This window comes from Pithys albifrons, chromosome 2 (genome assembly GCF_047495875.1).
Source record: "Pithys albifrons albifrons isolate INPA30051 chromosome 2, PitAlb_v1, whole genome shotgun sequence".
NCBI classification, from domain to species: Eukaryota; Metazoa; Chordata; class Aves; order Passeriformes; family Thamnophilidae; genus Pithys; species Pithys albifrons.
Window position 1 is genome coordinate 13,851,760 of NC_092459.1, and position 25,350 is coordinate 13,877,109.

Genomic DNA, 25,350 nt, shown 5'->3' on the forward strand with positions numbered 1-25,350 from the left:
ACAAACCCAGTGAACTAAAAATCTGGGGTTTGGAGCAAACTGTTTCAATATTTGACAGATCATTTTTGTTATCTTTATAGATCAGTCAAATGTATATGAATGGAGAAAATGCCCACCTCTGTTTTCCTTTCCACAGGATTCCATGAAGAGGTTGACAGGAGAGTTTCTCAGAACAGTCTTGGAGACATGACCAAGCTTGGTAGCAAAACTGCTCTCAATAGGCGGGTGAGAAAGATTTTTAGAACATAGAGATACTGGTAAAACCTTTTTTTCTTTGCTGTTCTGGCTTTTTTCCTTTCACGTTATCAATAATATCAACTGGAAGTCTTATCAAACTATTCTTATGAAACTTTTATAAATGATCCATGTAGGAAAAGTACATTCTTAAATCGGTAGCCTGACGCTCTGTCAAAGAGGAAGAAGTCTGCTTGCTCAGCAGAGTGTTCCTTTCCACAAGAAACTAAATTCAGCTGTCTGTGAATGCTGAGATGATACAGCAAATCTGGTAGTAACCATATGTATGTATGTATGTATGTATGTTTTGTTCCTGCTTTCTGTTCCGGTTTCCCATCTTTGGGATGATTCTATGATTCCCATGCAATCAGAAAGTGGTGGAATAAAAGATATCTAGGAAGTTGAGAAAAGCAACACAAAGTCTGAGGATTCTGAAGTTTTTGAGCTGCCATAGGTGAAGACTTGGGGAGTTTTGTAGCAGAGGGCCCTGAGAGTCACTTTAATTTTAAAATGTAGTTAGTTTAGAGAGACAGTAGGAAAAGATGATGGCCATGCTGAAATTAGTAACCTTTTTACAAAAGATTTCTCTGTGTCAATCTATTTTGCCCTCTCAGAATTGGTGTGGAAGTTAAATGTGTAACTGTTACCAATTCTTGGCTTCTGTGGATATCATGTTCAGCTGTTATAGAGCTAAATCAGAATTAAATTCTGGTAAATATGTTTGATATTTCATGTCAGCCTCACAGACAGAAAGGCTCTTAAGTTTATAATCAAGTAAAACTGAAGTATTTCGAATACATAAAGCTTGTTGCTACCAATCAGTATTCCTTGCTTTGCTGTATCATTATCAGGACACTTACCGAAGACGCCAGATGCAGCGAACCATTACCCGCCAAATGTCTTTTGACTTGACCAAGCTGTTGGTTACAGAGGATTGGTTCAGTGATATCAGCCCTCAGACTATGAGAAGATTGCTAAATATTGTTTCAGTGACAGGTAAGTGAACAATACTGTTTCGACTGCTCATAGTTACACTCAGGTCAGTCCGTGTCTTGATTTTTGAAAACCCTCCTGAAAGGAACTCTTCTAGAGTGGTAGAAAATATTATCGACCATTCTCTGTCTATGAAGAACTTATATAATATTTGCTCTTTAATTGATTTAAGTTGGGAGAAAAATTATTCTAGTCTACATTTTTAGAAAGATTTGTATTTTTAAATTTTGAAGTACATAAGAAAAATACATTTTTCAATTTCATAACACTGTGGTGTGAACAAAGCTCATAGTGATTGTATCTGAAAATGTAAGGTGCAAGTTAAAACCAGGTATGTATCCTGTTCATTCTTGCTGTGGATATTTGGAGTCCTTTTTCCCTAAATGATTGTGTAGGGCTGATGAAGGCATTTTCTGACCTGTTTTTCTTCAGCAAAATACAATCAAGATGTTGATATCACTGAGGTTTAGAAGCTGTAAATAACTGGAAAAGGACTTACAAAGGTGTAATAAAATCATGTTTTGTGTAGTAAGTGAACAGGGAATGATTATTTACTGTCTCTTCTATTACAGATGCTGAAAGGCACTGAGTAGCCCTACAGCTGACTGGTTCAGAACAAACAAATTGAGTTACTTTTCGCACTATTTTTAGTCAGGAGCATAAATCTGCAACAGACCTAAAATTCTGGGCTAATCTTTTAAATAAGCGTGCAGTCTTCCAGTTTTGTCATTGCAATTTGTAGCTTGAAATGTCTTCTTTTGGTAAATGATAATGCAGATATGAAGTATAACAAAATTACAAACTGGTAGTTGTAAAATTAAACTAAAAAAATAAACCTTGCAAGAACACTTTCAGTGCAGTGTAATCTGTGGTTATACAGGATGATTTCATGAACAGCTTCGTGAGCAGAGCCTTCTGGCTGTAAATTACATGTCATTACCAGTATTGATAAAGCAATTCTAGAAAAATTGCTAAAACTTCAAATGCATAAATGGTAGCATTAACTTTTTCTGGGTTTTTAAAAATAACTTTATTTGTAATTTATACCTTATCTTATTAATTTAAAACGGTCTTTTTTTATAGCTCTGAATTTTACTGTATTGGTTGTTGAAGTTGACAGTTGTATGCTTAACTTGTTTTGACCACATTTCATGTGCCAGTGCATAGAAAAATCTATCACAGTATTAGCATAAATTTCTGTGTTTAGATTGATAAATTAATACCGTGTGAAATTCTTCACTGAGTTTTGCTGATTCACTGTAACAGGATGATGGCAATTAGTGTTTAATGTGGGGCTGAAGTTAGTTTTGGAGAGTCATATTCTGCATTTGCAAGAATTTTTATTAGATTGTAAAAAGATATTTTTAGATGCTACCTGAGATGATTTTTAATTTACTGAGCTAAAAATATAATAGCAGAAAGTTCACAGATCAGATTAAAGAACTTACATAGCTGTTACTTTGAGAAAAAAAGAGATACCTTTCAGAAGGGATAAAAAAGCCCTGTGTATTCTCTCCTTTCCTGTTTTATTAGGTCGTTTATTGAGAGCTAATCAGATCACATTCAACTGGGACAGACTGGCTAGTTGGATCAATCTCACAGAGCAGTGGCCATATAGAACATCGTGGCTAATCCTGCATCTTGAGGAGACTGAAGGTGTCCCAGATCAGCTGACTTTAAAAACCATCTATGAAAGGTAGGCATTATTCTGGTAATGGTATGCACTTTCAGGGATTAAAATAGTGATCATTATTACTTATTAGAGTAACATGGCTTTCAAACATACATGAAGTTGTAATCTAAAATTTCTCTTCTGCTAACTTTTGAAAACTTCCAAGTGACTTTCATTGCTATTTAACGCACCAGGTATGAATGAGTGCTTTGTATTTAAACCAAAGAGAACTGTACTGGAATTCTTTCACTGGTAACTGGCTGTGTTTCTGTCTCTTGATACAATTTTCATCTTTACCTTGGCCAAGCTAGAAGTTGGAAGTTTTTTCCCCTTGTTAATTTGAAGTAAGTTCTGCAGAAACTGCCCTTACTGATAAAAATCTTTGAAGGTTTCCAGCAAGCATTGCCTGGGACTATGGCAGGGCCATGTGCTGCATTTGGGGAATGCAAAAATGAAGCATGAGTTTTCCATTTCTGATACAAGTTACTGTCTAACAGAGCTGTGTAGGTGCTGCAACTGAGAACAAATGGTCCCTGTGTTGCCAGTGAACACAGGACATGTGTGCTTGTATGAAAAAACTTGTGGTTGTGAGCTGATGATGGGGAGGAATGGAAGAGAGAGAATGTGACAGAGTTGGGCCGGTAGGAGAAAAGTCAAGGGCTTGGCTTGGGTGAAAAATAATTGAGATCAAATAAACAGCTGAAATAAAGAGGGAGGACAGTGAATGATTGAACAAGTTACCAGAAAAACCATAGACTTTGCAGGGTCCAGGGGAATGAACTTGGAGAGAAAATTTCAGAAGTGTGCCCTGCACTGGAAGTCAAGCAATAAGAGAAGATGAACTGTATGAGGGTCTGGGGTAGTCTGAAAATGATGGAAATACTGAGAATGGAATTAGGATTGGTTAGGAAAGATGACTGAATGAGTTGTATTAGGAAAGGAAAGCTGAAGTGAGCTTAAGATCTGGACACAGCCCAGAAGATAAAGGGACAAGGGTGGACTGGGCATGATGAGGCTGAAGGTTGAAGACAGATGAAGAGGGCAAATAGGAGACTGGAGTAGTTTCAAGCTGGGAGATTGTTTCTGAAATACCAAACTTCAGAGGTAAATAAGAAAACACTTTCCTCTAGAGAATGGATCCAGTTTCTGGGTTTTGCATTTCCTCTGTGAGTGTAATATACCTGTGAAATGAAAGTGTAGTGGGAACCTGTCTTTCCATTGTGGGTTCACACTACTGATGTTGCAGATGATTACATGATCAGCTAAGTACAGTAATTAAGGATCCTCAGGAATTCCCTCTCCTGTCATGTTTCTCTTTCTAAGTTCCCTTTATTTTGATTTGCTGTATGGCATGTTTCACAATTTTATATTTTCATATCCAACAAACTTACTGCAGCTTTTTGATTGTTGGCATCTACAGCAGTAAATCGCTTTGGAGTGATTAAAACCCAAGGCTGTCTTGAAGATGTGACAGTGTTTATGTCTTCTGATAAACCAAGGGAGACCTGATTTTGTTTCATAAATGGGTGCTAGTAATTCCAATATTACTGATGTTAAATCTGTAGTAAACCAATATGATAAAAAGGAAAGGACAGTCACAATTGAATGTGAATAGTTCACTTGGGTTCTGGATCTTTTGTTGTTTAGTACAGACACTTGAGCTGTTGATAGTGGGTGCCCACTGTGGCGTATTGTGGTTTATTAGTTCAGGTGTGGAGGAGATTCAGGACTCCTGCTATGCTGTTGTGCCTCTTGCTGTGCAGGTTGTGTTTGGAAGTAATAACAGCCTGTTGAGTAGACTGCCAGGTCAAACTGACACTTGTATAGATAATTTTTTAGTGTATAAAACTAGAATACATAATGTGGAGAAACAGTGAAGAACCCTGTACTGTGTATTTAAAAAGGGAAGGTGATCGTTTAAGTAAAGTTGTTTATATTCTACCTACAATGCCAGGAAAACAAGGAAAAGGAAAATAGAACCAATATTCTGGATTCTCTCTTTAGCAAAAAATTCCAACAGGATTAATTGATATGAAAATGATAAAGCTACACAACTTAGTTTCTTTGACTACTTAAGAATGAAAAAAAAATTTATAATAATAATGTTGTTGCGTGCTCAGGAAGAGAATTGATGTCTCTCAGCCATTTCTATTGAGTCTGTGTAAGAAATTAAATATGTAACTGTACTGAAGTATTGACAAAGCTGAGATCTCATCTGTCTGGTGATTAAGTGGTCATCTTTAACATATGCTGAATATGAACAGATCTGTGAACTCTTCTCTGGGATTCTCTAGAGCTCTAAAAATTCTATTTTATCCAAAATGATCCTTTCCATGTCATTGTTATTCTTTTTATCTACATCTGTTTGAAGTGCCTCAGCTTAAATATCTGCTTCCATATCAGTTCAAAGTTAGTTCCTGTTTCAAAACTTCAGTTTCTGTTTTCCAAGTTTTACTACTTTATAGAACAGCTTTCCCATTTGAATCTCATGAATAGATAACCAGGTTTGGATAATTCTGTAGCTTGTTCCTGTATTGAGTTAGTGTTACTTCTTTTCTTCTGCAAGGATTTTTTTTTAATCATTTTGATACTTTAGGAGCAAGAATATAATTTTCCTATAATTGAATAGTTTGTGTCAAACTAGTTTTTATTGTGACAGTGCTGTCTTTGGGTTTTCCACTTGAACATCTCCCTTGGATGAAGGGAATCTTGTAGGTTTTGTGTTAAGTTTAGCAGTTTCACACCTGATCACATTCTCTGTTTAAGGACAATGCTTTGCTATTTTAGGTGCTTTTCCAGCTTTCAAATGTTGTGTTAAAAAGCTTTTCAATCACCACTATTCCTTTGCGGTGAGAGTTCTCCACTGCTGACTCTGCAAGACGGAGGGTCAACACAGTGAATTGCTCTGTCACAGCTCCCTTGAGCTGAGTGCACTGAGGGTATGACAAGCAGCAGTCAGGCCCGTGGTCAGTCGCTGCTGTGCCCCAGGCTCTGCCCCAGGCTCTGCCCCAGGCTCTGCCCCAGGCTCTGCCCCAGGCTCTGCCCCAGGCTCTGCCCCAGGCTCTGCCCCAGGCTCTGCCCCAGGTGGTGCGGGCTGTGCCCCGGGCCTTGTGTCCCGTCCCCCCCCACCCGGGCCTTGTGTCCCCCCTCCCCCCGGGCCATGTCCCATGTGGTGCAGGTCGTGTCCCGGGCGGTGCCCCAGGATGTATCCCTCCCTGGCCCTGTCCCGGGCTGTCTCCCGTGTGTCCCAGGCCCTGCCCCGTGTGAAGCAGGCCTTGCCCCAGGCCCTGTCCCGTGTGTCCCGGGCCGTGTGTGTGTCCCGGGCCGTGTGTGTGTCCCGGGCCGTGTGTGTGTCCCGGGCCGTGTGTGTGTCCCTGTCCTGTGTGTCCCGGGCCGTGTGTCCCAGCTCCCCCCTCCGCGGGTGCCGCCGGGGCCGAGGCAGGGCCGGGCCGCTCCCGCCCGCAGCGCCGCGCGATGCCGGCAGGTGGCGCTGTTGGAGCGCCGCCGATCCTCTCCGGCCCCGCCGCGCTCACCTGGCCGCAGGTGCGCTGCTTTCCGCTGTTCGGGGAATGCGCGATGCTTTCACAGCATACAGAAAAATACAGTAAAACGGAAAGAATCGCGTAGCCAAGCGTAAGGAAGCAAAAGAACAAATGTAATCTGCAGTTAATTCCCCTCTATGCATGCACTGTGATATATGATCTATATGATCATAGACTGTGTTACCTCCATGAGATTCCTGTCTTGTAATGTCCAGAATTTATCTTTGCAGACTTTATTTGCAAAATTTGCAAAATACAGTCTTTATATTGTCGTATATGGTACTAGTGTACAGTATACAGTAAAGGAGAGGGCCATTTTCTGTCACATCTCAGTGCTATCTGTTGTAGTTGCAAAGAATGCAATAGGAGAACTAAACCAAGACTAAGACAACTGAAAACTGCTCCACAACTGCTCACCCGAGTTTGTGTAATGCTGGACTAGTCATCACTATAGTACCTTTCCTTTAAACGGTACTTGTGCCTCTGTGGGGAGGTGGTATACAGCTTGTGGTTCTGTAGGCTGATATTAAGTGCTCAGTGTTCAGAGCTATTTCTGGAGCTACTGGGAGCTCTGCTTTCAGCTGGTGGAGTAGTCTGAAAAAATTAGTATCTCAATTTGGTACCTAAGCAAGTGTACTTATATCTCTGTGCTTCAATTTGTCATTAAGACAAAAGCAAACTAATATGTTCTTATTATGAAAAATTGTTAGGGAAAATAAATTTGTGGTTTTCTGTAGATACAGTGAAGATTGTGAAAGACTGTATTGATGAGTATGAAACCAGTTCTGTCAGAAGTGTATTTTTACTGTATCATACTATGCAGAGGTGGAAAAACCTACTGAGTGTTACACTGGCAACTTTTCCACAGGACTTTTTAAAAAAATGAAAAAAAAACCCCAAACCCAGACCTCAAAGAAAATTAGGCTTGGATTTTCAGGACAGGCACACCTCTGTGAAGAATATTTATGAAGAGGAGTCACTTAACATCTCTCTTATAGTAACAGGTAGAATGTTGCTATATTGTAACTCTTTCATAGAGGGCAGCAATCCCATGCTTTGTATCTTTGGCAAATTTTGAAAATAAAATTATGCTGAATTTTTATTGTTGGGTTTCAGTCTGTGTTCTAGAGAAGAATGCCTTTACCCTTTTTACTTCCTTAAACTGACTTGCTGTATCATCTTCCTCTATCCTCCCACTTCAGCCTCTCTCTGCTTGCTGGTCTGGATCTTTGCTTGGTGTAGCTTTCCAGCTGGTACACTTATTAGTACCAGTATTTATTTCTTTGGGTTTATGTGTTGCCTTTTCAAGTCATCTCTCATCATCAGGATTTTCATGTAGTCCCTCCCTCTCCTTACCAGGTAAAGTTTGTAATTCTGACTTTGTCTGTTGTGTTCTCCTTCCCCTTTTGTGTTCAGGTTCCTCTGTGGTCAGGCCCACTATTGTCATTACCCACCTCTCCATCCTGGTCTAGTTTAATTTTCTTTACCATTTTATTTGTGTGACACACAATTAATACCTCTGTACATTTATGTTGTGCTGTGTTCTCCTCCATGTTATTGTAAAGAGTCTTCCTAATGTCAGTTAAACCAAAGTGGTTTGCAGAAGCTGCAAAAGGCAAATTTTTAGAGCTCTGAAGTGCAATAAAATATGTGGGCTTTCTACAAATGAATTTGTAAGAGAATTAAGTTGTCAGATTAAAGCAAGTTTCTGTTGAGTGTTTGCAACTGAGACTTCTCAGGCTTGTAAATTAGCCAGCTATGGGAATGTGCTTTCTTGTGAAGACGAATGAAACATCCATGACACCAGAACAAATGATGGTGCTGATCTAAATAAATGATATCCTGGGAAAAGTCCCTGTGGCTTTTGTAGAAAGACGATATTTTTCAAGATACTGAATTCTCAACAGTCAATGAACATATGAAGAAGGCAATGAAATATTTTGAAATTTAAGAAATTTTAATCAAGATCTTTATCTGAGAACATCGAAATATACTAAGATTTAAGATAGTAAAAGGCAAGATTGCCTCAGGAAAACAAAAGGAGGAAGCAAAAGATAGGAGTACATGTCCTTGCAGCTAAGGTTTCCAAAGATAATTCTTGTGTTCTTGGGCATACCTGTAAATGGTCTGACAGAGGGAGGAGATGCAATGTGGGAATATAACTGCATAACTGCTTCACAGAGGGTTGTGGAAGTAGCTATCAGTCAAGTTGCAGAATCATGACATTTCATCTGTAATCCTGCTAACACAGGAAGGGGCTGTAAATCTGTACGGAGGAAAGAAATTAATAACTTGTTGTTGATTTCTCTGAAAAATGTTCAGTGCCCCTTGACAGTCAGAAAATGAAACAGTGTCTTTAGGAGTTCCTACCAAAGCAATGGGAAGAAGGAATGTATTGTATTACATAAATCTGTGGTTGTTCTCAATTTTAAGCATCATGAGTTTCTGGTCATCACATTTTTAAAAGTTGGTACTAAAGAAGAAAAGATATTTAAGAGCCTGAGGAAAGCTCTAGTCTCATATCAGATTTTCCTGTGAATATCACCACTGTCCGATTTCCCATGCAGTGACAAGTCCCAGTTGTGCTTGAATACTTTCTCCTCTCTTCTCAAGTCTTCCTCAGTCTAGGACACTTGATTAATTTACTTATTTTCCCAAAAAGCCTTAGTTTTTCATTTCAGTTTGAGGCTATGAGTTTTGGTCATCTTTGTTTCTTCATGTTTTCTGCTGCTTAAAGCTGCAGATGTCAGGGATTTGATATTGCCACCTTGTTGATTAACAATCATGCTATTAAAGCTGATTGTATGGGAAGGAATGTCTTCTCAGTCCCTCATTAAGCTGAATCACTAAATAGGATAATCTGTTGAACACATTTTATCTCTTTATCTCTCTTCTCATGGCAGAACTCAGAGTCTGCATGCAATACTTTGTCAATTGGAAGATGTTCCTAGAAATCACTAAACTTACTTTGTAACCCTCTTGCCTGTAAGTCTGTGTCCTTCTGAAATCTGGAGGTGTTAGAAAGAGTTTCCGCATCGATGAGCTAACCAGTTCTCTTCTAGACCTGGCAGATTTACCAGTTACTTCTTAGAGCTGTTAGTAGCTGGACTGTAAGGCTCATACAGCTGAAAATGTCTGTGCCTCTTGAGTTCAAGAATACATTTCAGAATATGACTGGCTAAATTTGTAAACACTTGAAAAACTATGAATGGTCTGAATTTTTACCCCTGAAGATCCTGCAACATCAGCAGTTCTGCTGGTGTCAATGCCCAGAATTCACACAATCATAGAATAGATTGGGTTGGAAAAGACCTCCAAGATCATCGAGTCCAACCCTTGGTCCAACTCTAGTCCATTTGCTAGATCATGGCACTCAGCGCCACATCTAATCTGCGTTTAAAAATCTCCAGGGATGGTGAATCCACCACCTCTCTGGGCAGCCCATTCCAATGCCTGATTACTCTCTCTGTAAAGAATTTTTTTCTGATATCCAACTTAAATTTGCCCTGGCAGAGCTTGAGCCCGTGCCCCCTTGTCCTGTTGCTGAGTGCCTGGGAGAAGAGACCAGCCCCCACCTGGCTAGAACTTCCCTTCAGGTAGTTATAGACAGTGATGAGGTCACCTCTGAGCCTCCTCTTCTCCAGGCTAAACAACCCCAGCTCCCTCAGCCTCTCCCCACAGCACTTGTGCTCCAGTCCCTTCACCAGCCTTGTTGCTCTTCTCTGGACTCGCTCCAGCACCTCAATATCCTTTCTGAACTGAGGGGCCCAGAACTGAACACAGTACTCAAGGTGTGGCCTCACCAACACAGAGTACAGGGGAAGGATCACTGCCCTGGTCCTGCTGGCCACGCTATTTTTGATACAGGACAGGATCCCATAGGCCTTCTTGGCCATCTGGGCACACTGTTGGCTCATGTTGAGCTTCCTGTCAATTAGTACTCCAATGTCCCTTTCTGCCTGGCTGCTCTCCAGCCACTCTGTGCCCAGCCTGGAGCGCTGCAGGGGGTTGTTGTGGCCAAAGTGCAGGACCCGGCACTTGGCCTATTGAACTTCATCCCATTGGAATCAGCCCATCTCTCAAGTCTATCCAGATCCCTCTGCAGAGCCCTTCTGCCTTCCAGCAGGTCGACACTCCCTCCCAACTTGGTGTCATCTGCAAATTTGGTGATGATGGTCTCAATCCCCTCATCTAAATCATCAGTAAAGATGTTAAACAGGACTGGACCCAACACAGACCCCTGGGGAACACATTCCTGACTGGCCGCCGGGTTACCTTGCATCTACAGCCTATTCAGGCAACCTGAGAGGCAGGAGCTGAAGCCCTTAAAAAGCCTGGACAAATAAATGTGTTTTGAGTATGTCTGCAGCAGGAGATAGCCTTTGCTGCTGTGCTTTGTGCTGGACCTAGTTTCTACTTTAATTGAAAGAGAAACCTGTTTAAATTACTTAGACCAAGTGCTAGGGCAGGCTGTATGACAAATTGTGGGAACCTTACAGTCTTGGTGAGCATGATGTGTTGTCCAGGCAGGCAAGGGGGCTGCAGAAAAGTTCCAGTTGGCCTTTGAAAAGAAAATGGCAAGGAACACAGTGCAGGCTACCAGAGCAATTTAATGACCTGCCTGTTATGGAGGGCCCCTTGGAAGGAAAAAAGACAGTATGAAGTTGTTAATAATTCATAAGAGTTTCCTCTATGGTCCTGTGTGGATACCTGACATAGATAGAACATTCACACAGGAATTCAGTAGATCTATGCTAATAATTGTCCTCTCTCTTGTGGGGTTAGGGTCTAGGTTCTGTATCTTTCTGAATATAGTTCTAGCTATTACCTGCTGAAACTGAGAAATGTAAGGCTGGTGTATCTAAGTAGTCCTAAGAGAGCTGTGATGCCCTGTCTCAGTGGATGGGACAGATGCTTGTCCCCAGAACTGAATTCAGGTATTCACACAACCTTCTATTCCAGTACCTCCTACTGGCTGTTTTTGATGTTGGTCTGCTTGTTGGGCTTGATGTCATGAGGGACAGTCCTACTTGTTATTCTTTGCCCAGGCTTTGGCAAAACTAGGATGTTAAGACAGGGCTTATCAGTTCTTTGTGAGGATATTGGCAAATAGCTGCTGGTCCCTGAATTTCTGTGACTATTCTCATATATTTATTAAAAATATTAGAACAGAAGAGCTTGGCTCAGGATAGAAGAGACTCTCATAAACCATCTGTTCAGATTAGAATCTCCACCCTTACTTAATCTCCTTGAAAATACACTTCTTGTGAAGCTGAAGGAGACTACAAAAATCAGGAATCTTATCTCTTTGATTTTGAAAAAAAGAGAGATTTTCCAGGATAAGAAAATGGTTATACTTTCCTCAGAGTTCTAAGTAACCATTGTTTAAAACTGAGCAATGTATAATTCATCCATCACTTGGGCTTAATTTAACCTCTGCGATAAAGTCTTTGTGCACATATGTGTGGATGCCTACCTGTGATGGATGGCAAATTGGATGGCAATTCGATGTGCCAAGGCAGAACACACCAAATTTAGAAGAAGAGCATAGCAACTTTCTTTTATTCAGGATTTTTTCTTTTTTTGGGGGGGTGGTGTGGGAGGGAGGGGTGGTGGAACTAAAGGAACTGAGCCAACCATACCTCATGTCTTACTTTTGTTTAATGTTTTTGCAACTCTTACACCATTCCAAGGGATAATTTGTGGAAGAGATCTGCTCTGTCTGATTTATCAATAATGGAAAGTATTGTTGCTTCTTAATTTCTTCAGTTCTGTCCAGTTTCAGTACGGGTCTGTGATTTTGTGTGGTGTTTTCTCCAGTCTTTATTGAAGCTATCCCTGTTTGGAATCAATCACAGAAATAGTTGTCTCTAGTAATGGTAACCAGGGAAATACTTCATTTCAGGTTACTAGATAACTCATTCTCTGGGGGGTTTTCTGGGTTTTTTTTCCCTTTTTTCATCAGATTAAACTGGTAAAAACTAATTTAGTTATAAGTGAAAGTCTTGATTACTGTAGATTTGAAGTTACATAGCAGAGTTTCATTCACTGTGTTTTTACCAGTAGGTCAAATCTCTTGTGATACACCTGTGTGAATCAAATTAAGGAATCACTTGGGTTAAAACTGTTCCCACATACAGTTGAATATTCCTACTTCTTTGTTTACCTCTTCAGTTTAAGAAAGTATATTTACAGTGTCCTAAAAATACCATCAGGATATAAATGATATGAAATTATTTTATTAAAAGAAATTGATTTAAAAAAATAGTATTCTGTAGCACTAGTAGTAAAATTTATTTTTCTCCATATAAAGGCTCATTTATTTTTATAGCAATTTGATGACACATCTGCTTGCTTTATTCAGCTGAAAAGAAAATGTTGGTTCTTGGTGTTTTGTAAAATTGCTTTGTTAAATTATTTTCGAAATCGTTCAACTTTTAACAAATGACATTTGATACTAACATTGGAAAGCAATTTCAGCTAATTAAGTAGATCCTTCTATAAACCACTGGAACATTAAGATGACAAACTGTTCATTCAGGATTATTTTAATTGGTACAATTATTGTAATTTTGTTGCAATTATGTGTTGAGCTAAAAGCTTTTGTTTAAATCATTTGAGGGTTTTTTGTTAATATACATAAGTAAGAATAAAAGAAGTAAAATAAAAACCAAAGATAAGCATTATCTGTCTACTTTTTCATTACAGTGCTTTAGACAAGTACCTATTGAATTATTCTTTTAGAAAAGTGTGTTACATGTTTTCAGCAAATCTCTAGCAATGTTAAAATTGAGCTAGATCATTTGAAATGTAACTTTTCTGGAAGGTTATTATGTTAATTCCAGCTTTGACACTGTTTAAATACCTTTTAATGAAAAGGGTGAAATGAACTTTTGAGGGATTTGTGAGTTGCTTAATGCCTATTGATGTATTAATTTGAGAAGTGTAGCTATTTAGTGATTATAGAAATTAAAAATGAAAAAGCTATGAAAAGTGCCACATTCATCACTCTGATTATAATGTGCTCTGCAATCATCTTTGCCCAGGCCAGGTTTAAATAAATCACTTCCTTTAAGTAGACAATTCAGTATTCTTGCAGACCTCACAGTGAGGCATTACTTCTAAAATATTTAACCTGCTTTTTGTTTCTCCTTTTCCTTTCATTGCCTCCTACTTCAAAGGCAGGGCACATGGAGTTACCGAGTTCCTCACTGTGCTAATAGTGTGGGCTCGGTGTTACAAGGCAGGGTACCAGTTGAGTGGTAGGTGGTTGATGCTCAAACTGTCTGCTAAATACACGTAGTACCAGAGGACATGACAGGCAGTTGTGGAAGTAGGACATGGAAGTTCAGATGAGAAGGCAGTAGGGAGAGAAAAAGGATTGGAATGGAAGCTGATAAAAACTAGAAAGGGGAATATTTTTACCTTTTTTCCCTTACTTTTTTAATCTAAAATAATATGTCAGATTTTAAAAATACTTTCCAGGTAAGTTTAAATGCTTGCAGTACAGTTAATGGGCATTAATGGGCATCTGTCAAAAATGTTCCTCTGTCTATTTCAAATCCCTCCAAGCACCACTGATTGATACTAGTTTAAGGTAGAATATAGAAGCCTTAAATTTAACAAATCTATCAGGGAAGAAGACCTTTATTTTATACCACTGTAAGTCAGTTCCTGAGACTTCTTTACTTTTGGGGGAATAAAATTGGAGATGATCACTTTTTGTGCCTGCTGAATGTTTTTGTCAAGCAGAATGTATATTCAAAACTTGACAACATGGGAAAGCATTGTGAGGGGAGATGATTAGCTAGAAATGCATCTCCTGGCTACATCCTGCTGGCTGCCTATATCCTGGCATAACCCCACAATAAATGGGATGTGGTCTGTCTCCTGGGAAAAGAGGAGATAAAATACCTGCTTTGTGTGCAGAAATGACTTGTGTCTCATGTTGCTGTAAAAGCCTGCCACTGACCAGTAGTGTGGAATATCAAGTTCTTTGAAAGCTGATGCTCTAGTATTCCTTGCAACAACTTGCTCATACATCTACAGAACAAATTTGCTTCATTAGGCCAACTCTTATAAGACAGTGCTTCAGAAGGGTGGGATAGGGAATAGATCAGGTAATCCAAATGCTGTGTAAAAGATATAGTATGTCTTTGGTTCTGGTTGACTTGGATTTTCATTATTTATCTTAATGTAGTTTAGCAGTTGTACCTTTTTGCTTTCCATTTCTGAATTGCATTTGCAACAGATTGATAGATTAGTCTTTGACATTGAGAAGTGGAACTCGTGCTTCTGTCAGTGAAGTGATTGTCATGGACTTTGGAGGAGTGTCCTTGTGCCTGGTGCTGAGGTTTAACTGTATCCCATGGGGTAGCCCCAGAACAGAGTCCTGTGCTGGAGACTGGAGTGAGCCATGACCATTTCTGCTGCTGGAGGACCTGCCAATATTTGCTGGATTTCTGAATTCCTACAGGTGAAGGTCCTGGCTAAACGAATCCCTGCATAAACCCATAAAGTAACTTTGTAACTGACATTCAGTGACAAAAATACCAAAACCAGATTAAAACAGTGTTCTTGTATTTCAATTGTGTGAGTGATCTCGTTGGACTTGTGGGTTAGTAAGACAAAATTACTTTTTTGTTTACAGACCAGGTTTGAGCAGTCTTAGACTCTTCTGTGCTACTGTGTTTTGATGCTTTTCCATCTATGTAATATTTTTTTTTAATTATTTTGCCTTTTGTAACTCAAATAGCACTGCAAAGCTGTGAATGAATCCGGGCATTTGTAACTGCTTGAACACTTTTTTCTTGATTAGAAAGAATGCCAGTGTAGGGTGTGTTCTGGAAAGTTGTATTAAAAATAGAGCTTTTTAATATGGCTCAGTGACAGTGCATGATACTGGGTGTGGGAGATTAGTTTAATAATTATCAATCTTTTAAGCATGAAAATGGGTTTTTTTCTTCCTGAAATGGTCAAAAGCAGCAACCCTGAGGTGAGGTGCTTTATCTGCTGGTATTTGAATGGGATAGAGTGAGTTTTGCAAAGCAAGCTTTCCTGAATACCTACGGTAATATGAGTTTTTAAATAGCTATTACATGTGTTCAGTGAAGTCTCTTCTGCTTAATATGCAGTGAGGGGGGTTGATTTTTTGTCTAGATAGATAAACTATTGTTTTCTCTTTTTTTGATCTTTATTAAGATATTTATTCCCTTATGTTTTAGTATTGAGTATGTGATGCCTTTTTATTCCTGTCTTTATATAGGTGTGTTTATAAGCAAATGTTCTTTTTCAGTGTCCAAATGACCTGTTGCAAACTGCACTTTGAAAGAGTATTTGCAGCACTGCTCTTGATACATTGATAGTACTGCAAAGGCCCTGGAGCATTTTATGTGAGAGCTTTTAACACTGTCACTGTACTGACCAGACATGAGAAGATTGGGATAAATAACTTCGGAGCAAAGCTTTAGTAGTATTTGATTATTAGGTACTAGAGATCAGATGTCTAATTAGCAGACTGTTAAGCATCAAAATTTCATATTGCGTTCCAAAATGGCCCAGATTTTCTAGTTTTGTGTTTCTCAGCATCAAAGCTCTAGAAAAAAATGGGGTTTTGAAATTTTTAATGAGAAGTCATTTCATTATTTTAAGCAACATTTTACGCTGTATTGAGAGAAAAACTTTAAACACACATGATAGGTAAACATGGCATATCTTCGTGCTCATGCCTTCTGTTCCTCTATTATTTTATAGTAATTAATTAAGTCTGTTGCTTTTTATGGAGTTAAGAAGTTAAATGACTCTTGTCCATGTAGTTTCTTGCTCATGTAAAGCGTGTGAGGAAAAAAAATTCAGGTATGCTGAGAATAACTTCAAGTATTTCTTTGTTTTCACCTTCAAGGAGAAACGTTTAGAAGGAGTAGAGAGAATGGCCCTTCAGGGTATGAGGACGTGCTGAGAAGGCAACCTTGCAGCTGTCTGGGAGCAGCAGGGCAGGCTGCTCCATGAGGGCAGGAGAGCTGGGAGCTGAGGAGTACAGCAGGGCAGGCAGGGCATTGTCCTCCTGGCCAAGGAGTGCAGTTCCACAGCAGCCAAACAGGCAAATCCAAGCGGATTCATTGACAGTAGCCAGGGACAGCAAACAGCCCTGCTGGTCTGTAGCTACAACACATGTTTTAGGTCAAGCCAGGTCACTGGGTCAAGGACAAGACAAAAGATACACAGATGTAGCTCAGACAAGGACCAAGAGCAAAGGCCTGAGCTTTAAAGCTGTTCTTAACTCAGGCAAGGGAGCCCTCCAGTGAGGCTGCTCACAGCTCTTGGCACCACAGGCTGATCTCCAGTACAGCTGCACTGTATCAGAGCCGTGCCTGAGCACGGGCCCCAGAGCCCCTGGCTGGGGGGAAGAGGTGGCAGAGCCTGTTGGCACATTCCAGGGCCCAACATAACCGATGGCACAGGCAGTGTGAGCATGGTGCAGCCTCCTAGTGCAGGTGGAGGCAGTTGATGCTGGTGCCATTTTGCCACCACCTGGTTGGGTGGTGACGTAGGTGGTGAATAGGTGGGTTATGTCATGTGTAGCCCAAGAGCACAGCACCTTCCTCTAAGCTATGCAGGCAACATTCAGTGCTGGACACGCTGTTGGACCATGGTGATTATTTTCCAAGTCAGTCATGGAAGTGCAAGATGAACATAACTAGAAAAAATTTGAATCAAATTTGCAGTCTCTTGAATGCAAGCTGAGATGATGTACCTCTGCATACTTGGAGTAAATTATCTGTATTAGAGGAAAAAGTAAAAATAATCTGTCATTGTTGGAATATAATTTAATCCACAATGAAAGCAGTTTTTAATTTAAGAGACGTGCAGAATAGTGGAATGAATTTTTAAGGATCACGTCTGTCAATGTAATGTTCTGTTTTGGTCTAATTCCTTGTAAATTCAAGTAGTTTCTTGTGGAAACAGACGGTCTGTAACACTGACAATTTTTGATGTTTCTGATTTAAAAAGTAATTCTTTTGCCTCAGGAATCTAGCCCCAAAATGAGAATAGGGATGTGGTGTTCACAGTGCTTTATTTTTAGATCTGCATGCTTATATTTTAGAAAAAGTAACTCCTAAAGTGCTTTCCGTGCTAGCATTTTATTTTTTTTATCTGAGAAGTGCAGGCACGTATGGTTTTTGTGGCTCTTTGCCAAAAGATTATCATTTACATAAATATTTCTTTCAAAGGCGTAGTTTAAGACATTGAGCTCAGGAGGGTAGAATGGAGACTTCAATCTGCACACCAGCAGTGGGCTATTGGCTTCTGAACAGTAGCTTTGTTCATCACATGCGGAACACTGTTCGCATTCAGACTTAAGTAGAGCTGGCATTAAAATTCAGCTAATTTGTTTCATGTGATTCATCAGCTGTGTGTTTTATTTAAATCTATGTCACATTCTCTTTTGGCTTTTTATTCTGTAGATCTAAGTGTTGAAATAGGCCACTCTTTAACTCTTCGGTCCCTGACTTAAAAAATAACGTAATTTTTACTTTGCCAGTGCTGAACTCTTGTCTAGAGTATTCACAGTAAATCTGTGTAACTCATATATATAAATAAAGCATGCATTAGTGATGTGGTGGTTTTATATTTCTGTTCTTTGATTAAAAACATGCAGATGTTCAGTCAGTTTAGTTGTAGTTTGATGTAAGAGAAAATAGAAGAACCTAAGGTAATAGCTAAAAATTAGAGGAAAATATTAACTTCCCAGGTTCCATGCAGTATCCAAGTTTTACTTTGATAATGCCAGTGTTCTAACTTTTTTCTTTTAACCATTCACTCCCTGAGGTTGAGTACTTTTAGCTTCTATTGGGTTTCTTTAAACACTGCCAGAGAATTAACTGTGCCCAGTATTTGAAATTGTAACCTACTTCTGGGGTGTCCAGTTTGGCTTCTTACAAAACCACCTTTTATTCTTTAAAGGCTGGAACCTGTGAAGCCTTACATGCATTGAGCTTCCCCTGTCATCTGATCAACATCTCATAACAATTTGCAGGATCAGAACATTGGTTAGAATAGGCTACACATGCTTTTAGGCTTTGTTACATTTTTCCTGTACTGTAGAAGTAACTTCTCACTGTGAATGAAGTTATTCGTAGACACTGTTTATGACAGCATGGTATGGCAGTATCCTCCATCTGTTAGGTACATGATCCATTCAGATGTTTTCTGATAAAATTTATAGGAATTTTTTAATTCTACTTGTATATGGCAAGACTGTCCAGAAAGATTAACACACCGTTGAAATACATTCTTTAATGTGAAGGAATCGCACTTACTTCAAGCATCTAGCATTGATCCTCAATGCTTTTATTTCTCTTGACATTAAATGCTAAGTATTCTGTGTAAATCAGCCACTGCTGTCTCTGGAATAATCCCATGGTACATAAAATTCCACCTTTTATGGAGGATCTAAAAATAAAGGTAAAAAGAAGATTATTGCTTTTAAAAAGCAAATAAATTGTGAAATAAGGTAAGAATCTTCAGGTAATGATAGACTTAGTTCATTAACCTTATTAAAAATATGATTCAATTACAACCAGCTGAGGAGTTCTTTAAAGTTCTTTACCTTTTTTTTTGTCTTCAGAGACACAAGTGTGAATTTATTTAAGTTATTGAGTATGTATGAGGGGTCCTTCCTCCCTTGCCATCCATGCATCAGTGCACTCATCTTCCCCATGAGAGCAGTGACAGTTTCCTTAGCTGTTTTAATTGTCCTGTAATCAGAGAAAACTCTTAGACTTTCTTTGTGCAATGCTAACTTCTCTTGTTAACAAGAAGCACACAGAGCAGTCAGCATATCTGTGCTGTCACCCTTTTTCATGGAACTGTGGTCATAATATGTCTTTGGAAAAAGCCATTAACTATTGAGATGCATAATTGGTTTTATATTTATATAAGATTTTTTATCTTTATGCATTTTTTCTCATAATTTTTTTTATTTTGCTTTAGCTACAGTGTGGTTACTTCACTGATATCCATATAGAGTGCTGTCACAGTCACTTCACAGTCATTACTATAACTGTGTTCACCATTCTCAGTGCATTTCACTGTTTCCATTTTTATTATACTGGGTGTGAGAAACATTTTTTCATTTCAGTAATCTTTAATTTACAATATCATTTGTCATTTGATGTCAGATGAGATCCCAGTACTATGAGATGAGCTATCAAATACAATAGGTCCATCTGACCCACCATGTCAGCCTCCTTCACTTGATTGCATTTGGTAGGAGCTTTCCATAAACTTCCACAAGGCTAACATTTAATCCTTCTCCATATTCCTTCCTGAAACTCCCTGTTATACAACTGCTTACAAAACCCCCTCTGTTGCTTGACAATAGTGATAATGCACAAACAGCCCCTTACTTTGATCATGTCCTGTGGTTTTGTTCTTATCCTTTGTGGCTTCTTTTCTTAGAAAGTGAATTACCTGAAAGCAGGTGGTTGTTTTCCCACTTTTTACCATGGATGCACAGTTGGATTTTGATCAATGCCAAAGGTGCCTGAGTGTTCCTGTTACAGAAAGTGTTAGTTTAAAAATGAGATTTTTTTTTTTAACTGTAGACTTTCTGACTTGAGTATTGGAATTTGAGTAGATGTTTGAAGTTAATGTTGACAAATGTTAACTTCTCCTTACTTTGAATTTGATGTTACTGATCTGTAAATTCTGGGTCTGATTTTTATCTTCTGTATGGCATCTTTGACATTTCTCTGATGCATGCAATTAGATCAGATTGTTTAGCAGTTTGAGGTTTTTTGCATATCAGAAAATGTTACATTGATCTTTCTTCAGATAGTGCAGCTTTTTACAGGTTCTTTTTTTCAGAGAACAGGGAGAATGTATGCAAGGATACTAGTATTTCAGCCTAGAATATCACTGTGTAAATAGAAGTCATACTCTAATAAATAAATAAATATGGTTTATGATATATCTAATTTTACCCTCACAGAATTTCAAAGAATATTCCTACAACTAAAGATGTTGAACCTCTACTTGAAATTGATGCAGATATACGGAACTTTGAAGTATTTTTATCCTCACGAACACCTGTTCTCGTTGCACGTGATGTAAGAACCTTTTTGCCTTGTACTGTGAACTTGGATCCCAAGCTACGTGAAATCATTGCTGGTGGGTATGCGTTAAAATAAATGGAAAATGACAATTTGATTATTTATTTTCATTTTAAGTACAGCTACACTTTGCACATTACACAGAATATCGATTTGTTCCTCAAATCAGACTTTCAGATTGTCTGATTTGACTTCAGGAGAGGCCATTCAGTTTCACTTAGTAGCTTTTCTGTAATGGCCAGGTCATACTAGACTGAAGCTTCTCTTTTGGAGGGAGGAATCCACTGTCCTTGATTTGCAGACTCCTTTAGCAGATGGAGGACACCAATACATACAATGATATTTTAGTAGCGGAGATGCAAAATGACTTCCAGATCTTTGTTAAAAATTTTGAAAATATCAGTGAGATCCTGTAGAAATGAAGTCAGTGGAACAAAGTCTTCTCCAGGCTGCAGAACCCCAACCCTCTCACCTTTCCTGTTAGGGGAGATGTTCCATTGAATGGCTTAGTTTTGGAGGGACCTTAAAGATTGTCTAGTTCCAACCCTGACCAAGGTGCAGCACCTTGCACTTGGTCTTGTTAAACCAAATGCAGCTCAAATTTGACATTCTACTTGCTGTTGTAGTTGATGAGTTCTGATTAAAATTAAATTCAAAAAAATGTGCTTTAATGAATTGGCAAACAAATAAAAACTTTTCCAAATATTTCAAGCAAAATCTTATTCTTGTTACCTATTTATTTTTCAGATGTTCGTGCTGCAAGAGATCAGATGAATATTGGAGGACTGCCTTATCCCACATTGCCTTTACATGAGGCACCTGCTCGAGCAACATCGGTGTTCAGCCAGCCCTCGTCAGCTTGCTCTTCTACAACCTCTTTCAATGGCCCTTTCAACAGCGGAGTTTTATCACCACAACCTCACAGCAGTTACTATAGTGGTATGACAGGACCTCAGCATCCCTTTTACAATCGGGTAAATAATCGAGATCCAATTAACATTCTTCTGATTTAGTCTGGTAATACTGCAGATGTAATCTATAAAATATTAAAATACCCATGCAAGTTTTATTTAGGAGTTCAGAAAAGTCTGAGAGCTGACAAATCTCACAGTAACCTTCAGTCATTGTTGTCTGGGGAAGAAAATGTAAATTGCATCAGAAAAAGCAAATTACCAAGGGGAAAACAGGTCAAATAATTTTGAGACACTGCTCAGTTGTAGGATATTGCAGGACTTTTTTTTGGGGGGGTGGGAGGTAAACCTGTGCTCAATCATTCACATGTTCACAGACGTTGAAAGGAATCCCGGTTTATTTGGGTGACTTTTGTTAAAACATACAGAACTCGAGTAGGGAGCTACATTACAAGAATGTATGTCTGTTTTCCCTTGTCTCTTTTTAAAGTTATTCTGAGATCTTTTCCATAAGCCAGTGTTGCACTAGTTTAAAGGAATTAACACAAATTGCATAAAACATACATCTTCGAACTATATGTGGGCCTCTGAAAACAGTCCTGGGAATGGCTCACTTGAAAACTGAATGATGGCTTTGCTGTATAGTCAAATCGAGTCTAAAGTTTCTGGGTTTGTGAGATGTATTCAGTATTTTTAAACTTTTTTTTTTCTAGTACTCATGAAAAAAATGTAGAGAGCTGATATAAGTCATAGCTTACTTCTGTCTACAGGAAGTAGTCTCAATTTTAAGTAGATTTGACTGTAGATAAATGTATAAACTAGTAAACTGGAAAGTAAGCTGAGTTATTCCTAAATTAGTGTCTATTAACCAAGGCAAAAAAAATGTACATGTAGCACAGAACATTTTAAGTTATTATCCTTACATACTTTCGATACAGTGACAATATGCTGTTTTGTTGAAAATAACTTAAAATTATATATACTTTTTAGTACTCCAACACTCTTAAAGGCTTGTCACATGAATATTTGTGCTGGTACTAGCTCAGCTTTGTTAAAGTAGGTGTTTCATTGGAAGCCCTGTTTTCCTGTCTGTTTTGTCTTGTTTTGTGTTACTGTACATGACAAGGTTTAAAGTCAGAGTGCTAAACCATTGAAACCTGTATGGATTTTTTGACTCCAAAAAGCATTACAGGAACAATTACTGATGAGTCATAAGCTGTTGTTACTATCAGTTTATTTGTTCATTTGTGCTCAATGCATACACAGGCTTAGAGACATGCTTATTTTTTGCCAGCTGAAGACTGAAATACTTCAGTTTTGGCCTTGCTCTTCAGAATTTTATACTGCCCTTCTAAAGTACATTTTTTTTATTGTTTCACACATATTATCAAGAGCACTGTATTAATTACTTTGGATTCATATAGGTACTGTCATGAGCACCACATACTGAGATAAGTGATTAGAACCTTTTAAGAGTAGAAAATTCATCCTGAAAGACTATTTCCTCCAGCATTTTCAATCATATTTCATTTTTCAGGTTTTTGTAAGAATGGTGTTTTAAAAAAAGAATAGCAACTGAAGCATAGACTCTGCAGTAGAAGTTTCCAAGAGAGGTCTTGGATGCCAATACAACTCAACACAATGGATTCAAATGCTTCTGTGGAAATGGCTGAATTTTATTCGGAACCACCCTAAGTTCTGGGGATATATGTCATATTCTGACCAATAGATGGTTCCTGCCCTGTTGTCTTTAAGCATTCATTTGTGCTTAAGAAAAGAACCTCTGAGGTGTTGGGGAAAACACTTTATTTTTAGGAAATACATTTTTTTATTATGTATGTTTTTTTCTTTGTTGTTTGGATTCTTCTGTGTTATGGTCATTGAACTTCCAGTGACATAATCTATAAATTTTTTGTTTAAAACACCATTCTCCCTCTGGGTAGCTGTAAAGGAAAGATTATGATCCTATTTAGCAGGTCTTCAACTTTGCACTCCGTCTCTCCATGTAGTATGATGCTGACATGTGCAGTTGACCACTGTCTAAAGGCCTGAATTCAAGGTCATTCAGCTGAGTTCAAGGTCAGCTTCTGAAATTTGCAGCTCTCATGGATCATTGTGGAGATCCTGTTTCTTACAGGGAAGGTCAGAGCAGTGGGCAAGTCTAATTGGGATTTCCTGAGTAGGAACTAGAATTAATGATATGTGACTACTTTTTTTTTCCAAAAGGGGAGAAAATTCTTTGATATCTTGAAACAATAATAACCACTCCTATGTTTTGCAGGCTATGTGCAGTCTTGAAGAGCAACTCTACACTGCTTGATGCCCGATAGATATTTGTATTGATCTCATGTTTTTGTGATACCCTTATTATCATATTTCAAATGAAGATTGAGTCTGTAGTGTTCAAGCCTATAATGGAGAATTATTCCCACATTTGGGAAGAAGTGGAGTAGCTGAAGTGGGCTCAAAGCTTGATAAGAAATTATGAAAGAATTGTGCAATAATTGTCTTAGTGGACAAATTTTTTCCATTGCTTTGTAGTTGGATGTCTCACAACCAGCAAAGTGGGTGCTTGCTGTGTGTGTTGGAGAACAGGCACTTCAGGGAGAGCTGGGCACTTGAATGCAGTGTGATTGCTGACCATTTCAGCCTGGGCGTTTTCCACATGGTTTAAACTCTTGGTGGAAAACTGAGGCATTAGATTATTCTAGAATATTTTCTGGAAATAAATCTCTCTTTTAAAAAAAAGTTCATATTGTTTCTAGAATATGACTTAAGACAGTGGAATAATTTTGACTCAGTGAATTTTCTGTATCATTCTATATTAACCAGTTAGGCAAAGGCTTAGGTGTTGGTTCTCCTACCTATTTAAACCAAACTAAACTTCCCTATTTAGGGTAATGGTTACAGTGCACAACTTTGTATGTTGGAAGAGTGTATGAAATTTTTGTGATACTTGTGTGAAAGTGTTCAGTCTGCCTTTAGCAGCTGAGAATATGGAACCATTTTTATCTTCCATAAAGTGCTCAAAGTTGTAGCCTATGCCATCTATGTAAGTGATACACTCAGAAATTAAATATCTTAATTCATGTAGAGCTGCTCCTGAATACAGAAGTGGTTTAGTCCTCATTGACAAATCTAAAGTGGATTATTTAAATAAATTTTACTCCGCCTTCATAGATTGGCCCTTGAATCATAAAATTACTTTACTGAATTTAGTAGACTAGCAGTAGACTAGTCAGAATCTTGTCATGTGCAGGAACACAAACCAAATCATATGTTCTCCCTAATAGCTGGATAATACGATTTCAGAAATGCTATGTATAGGAATCTAGAAATCTGTAATACAGCCATTGTTTTGAGATTTTTATGATTTGTTTGGGGGTTTTTGTTTGTTTATATGTTTTGGGGGGGTTTTATTAAGACCTGGATAATGAGTTGAAAGTGATGAGTGCTACAATTCTGCTTTTCCTAAAATCTAAATTGACACTGTCCTTTAAAATGGTCTTTGTATTGAACAACATATATTAACATATTTCCAACAAAACAAAGCTCAAATACTGTCTGCTATAATAATCTATTTATGGATTTATAAATCTAGCATTTGTGTAAACCCTCAGGTTGGGTGCCACAAATATGGGAAGTTTTAGTGATGCTTATGTGTCACACTTTTTGTTGTCTTGTCTATGATTTTAAGTTTTACTGAGCATCTGGTTTTGAGATTAGGTGGCCAGAGAGTGAAATTGCCAGAATTGCCTTTAAATTATCCTTTTGTGATACTCAAATCAGATATTAGAGGGTAGCTACCAAAACCATTCCAAGTCTGTCCCTCCAGCAAACCATGCCAGAGCACCTGTTGGCTCTGAGGAGAATAAAAGGGGGTC

General features: G+C 38.5%; 1 protein-coding gene across 5 annotated transcripts in view; it reads left to right on the forward strand.

Annotated features, from left to right (window-relative positions):
• Positions 1-25,350, forward strand: part of KIDINS220 (kinase D interacting substrate 220) — a 77,615-nt gene that overhangs the window by 37,114 nt on the left and 15,151 nt on the right. For all 5 annotated transcript variants that reach the window (XM_071548377.1, XM_071548375.1, XM_071548378.1 and 2 more), the window contains 5 exons: positions 137-225; positions 1,086-1,230; positions 2,761-2,923; positions 20,435-20,613; positions 21,303-21,529. In XM_071548377.1, coding sequence (XP_071404478.1) covers positions 137-225; positions 1,086-1,230; positions 2,761-2,923; positions 20,435-20,613; positions 21,303-21,529 — 803 coding nt within the window. The remainder of the gene's footprint in view (positions 1-136; positions 226-1,085; positions 1,231-2,760; positions 2,924-20,434; positions 20,614-21,302; positions 21,530-25,350) is intronic.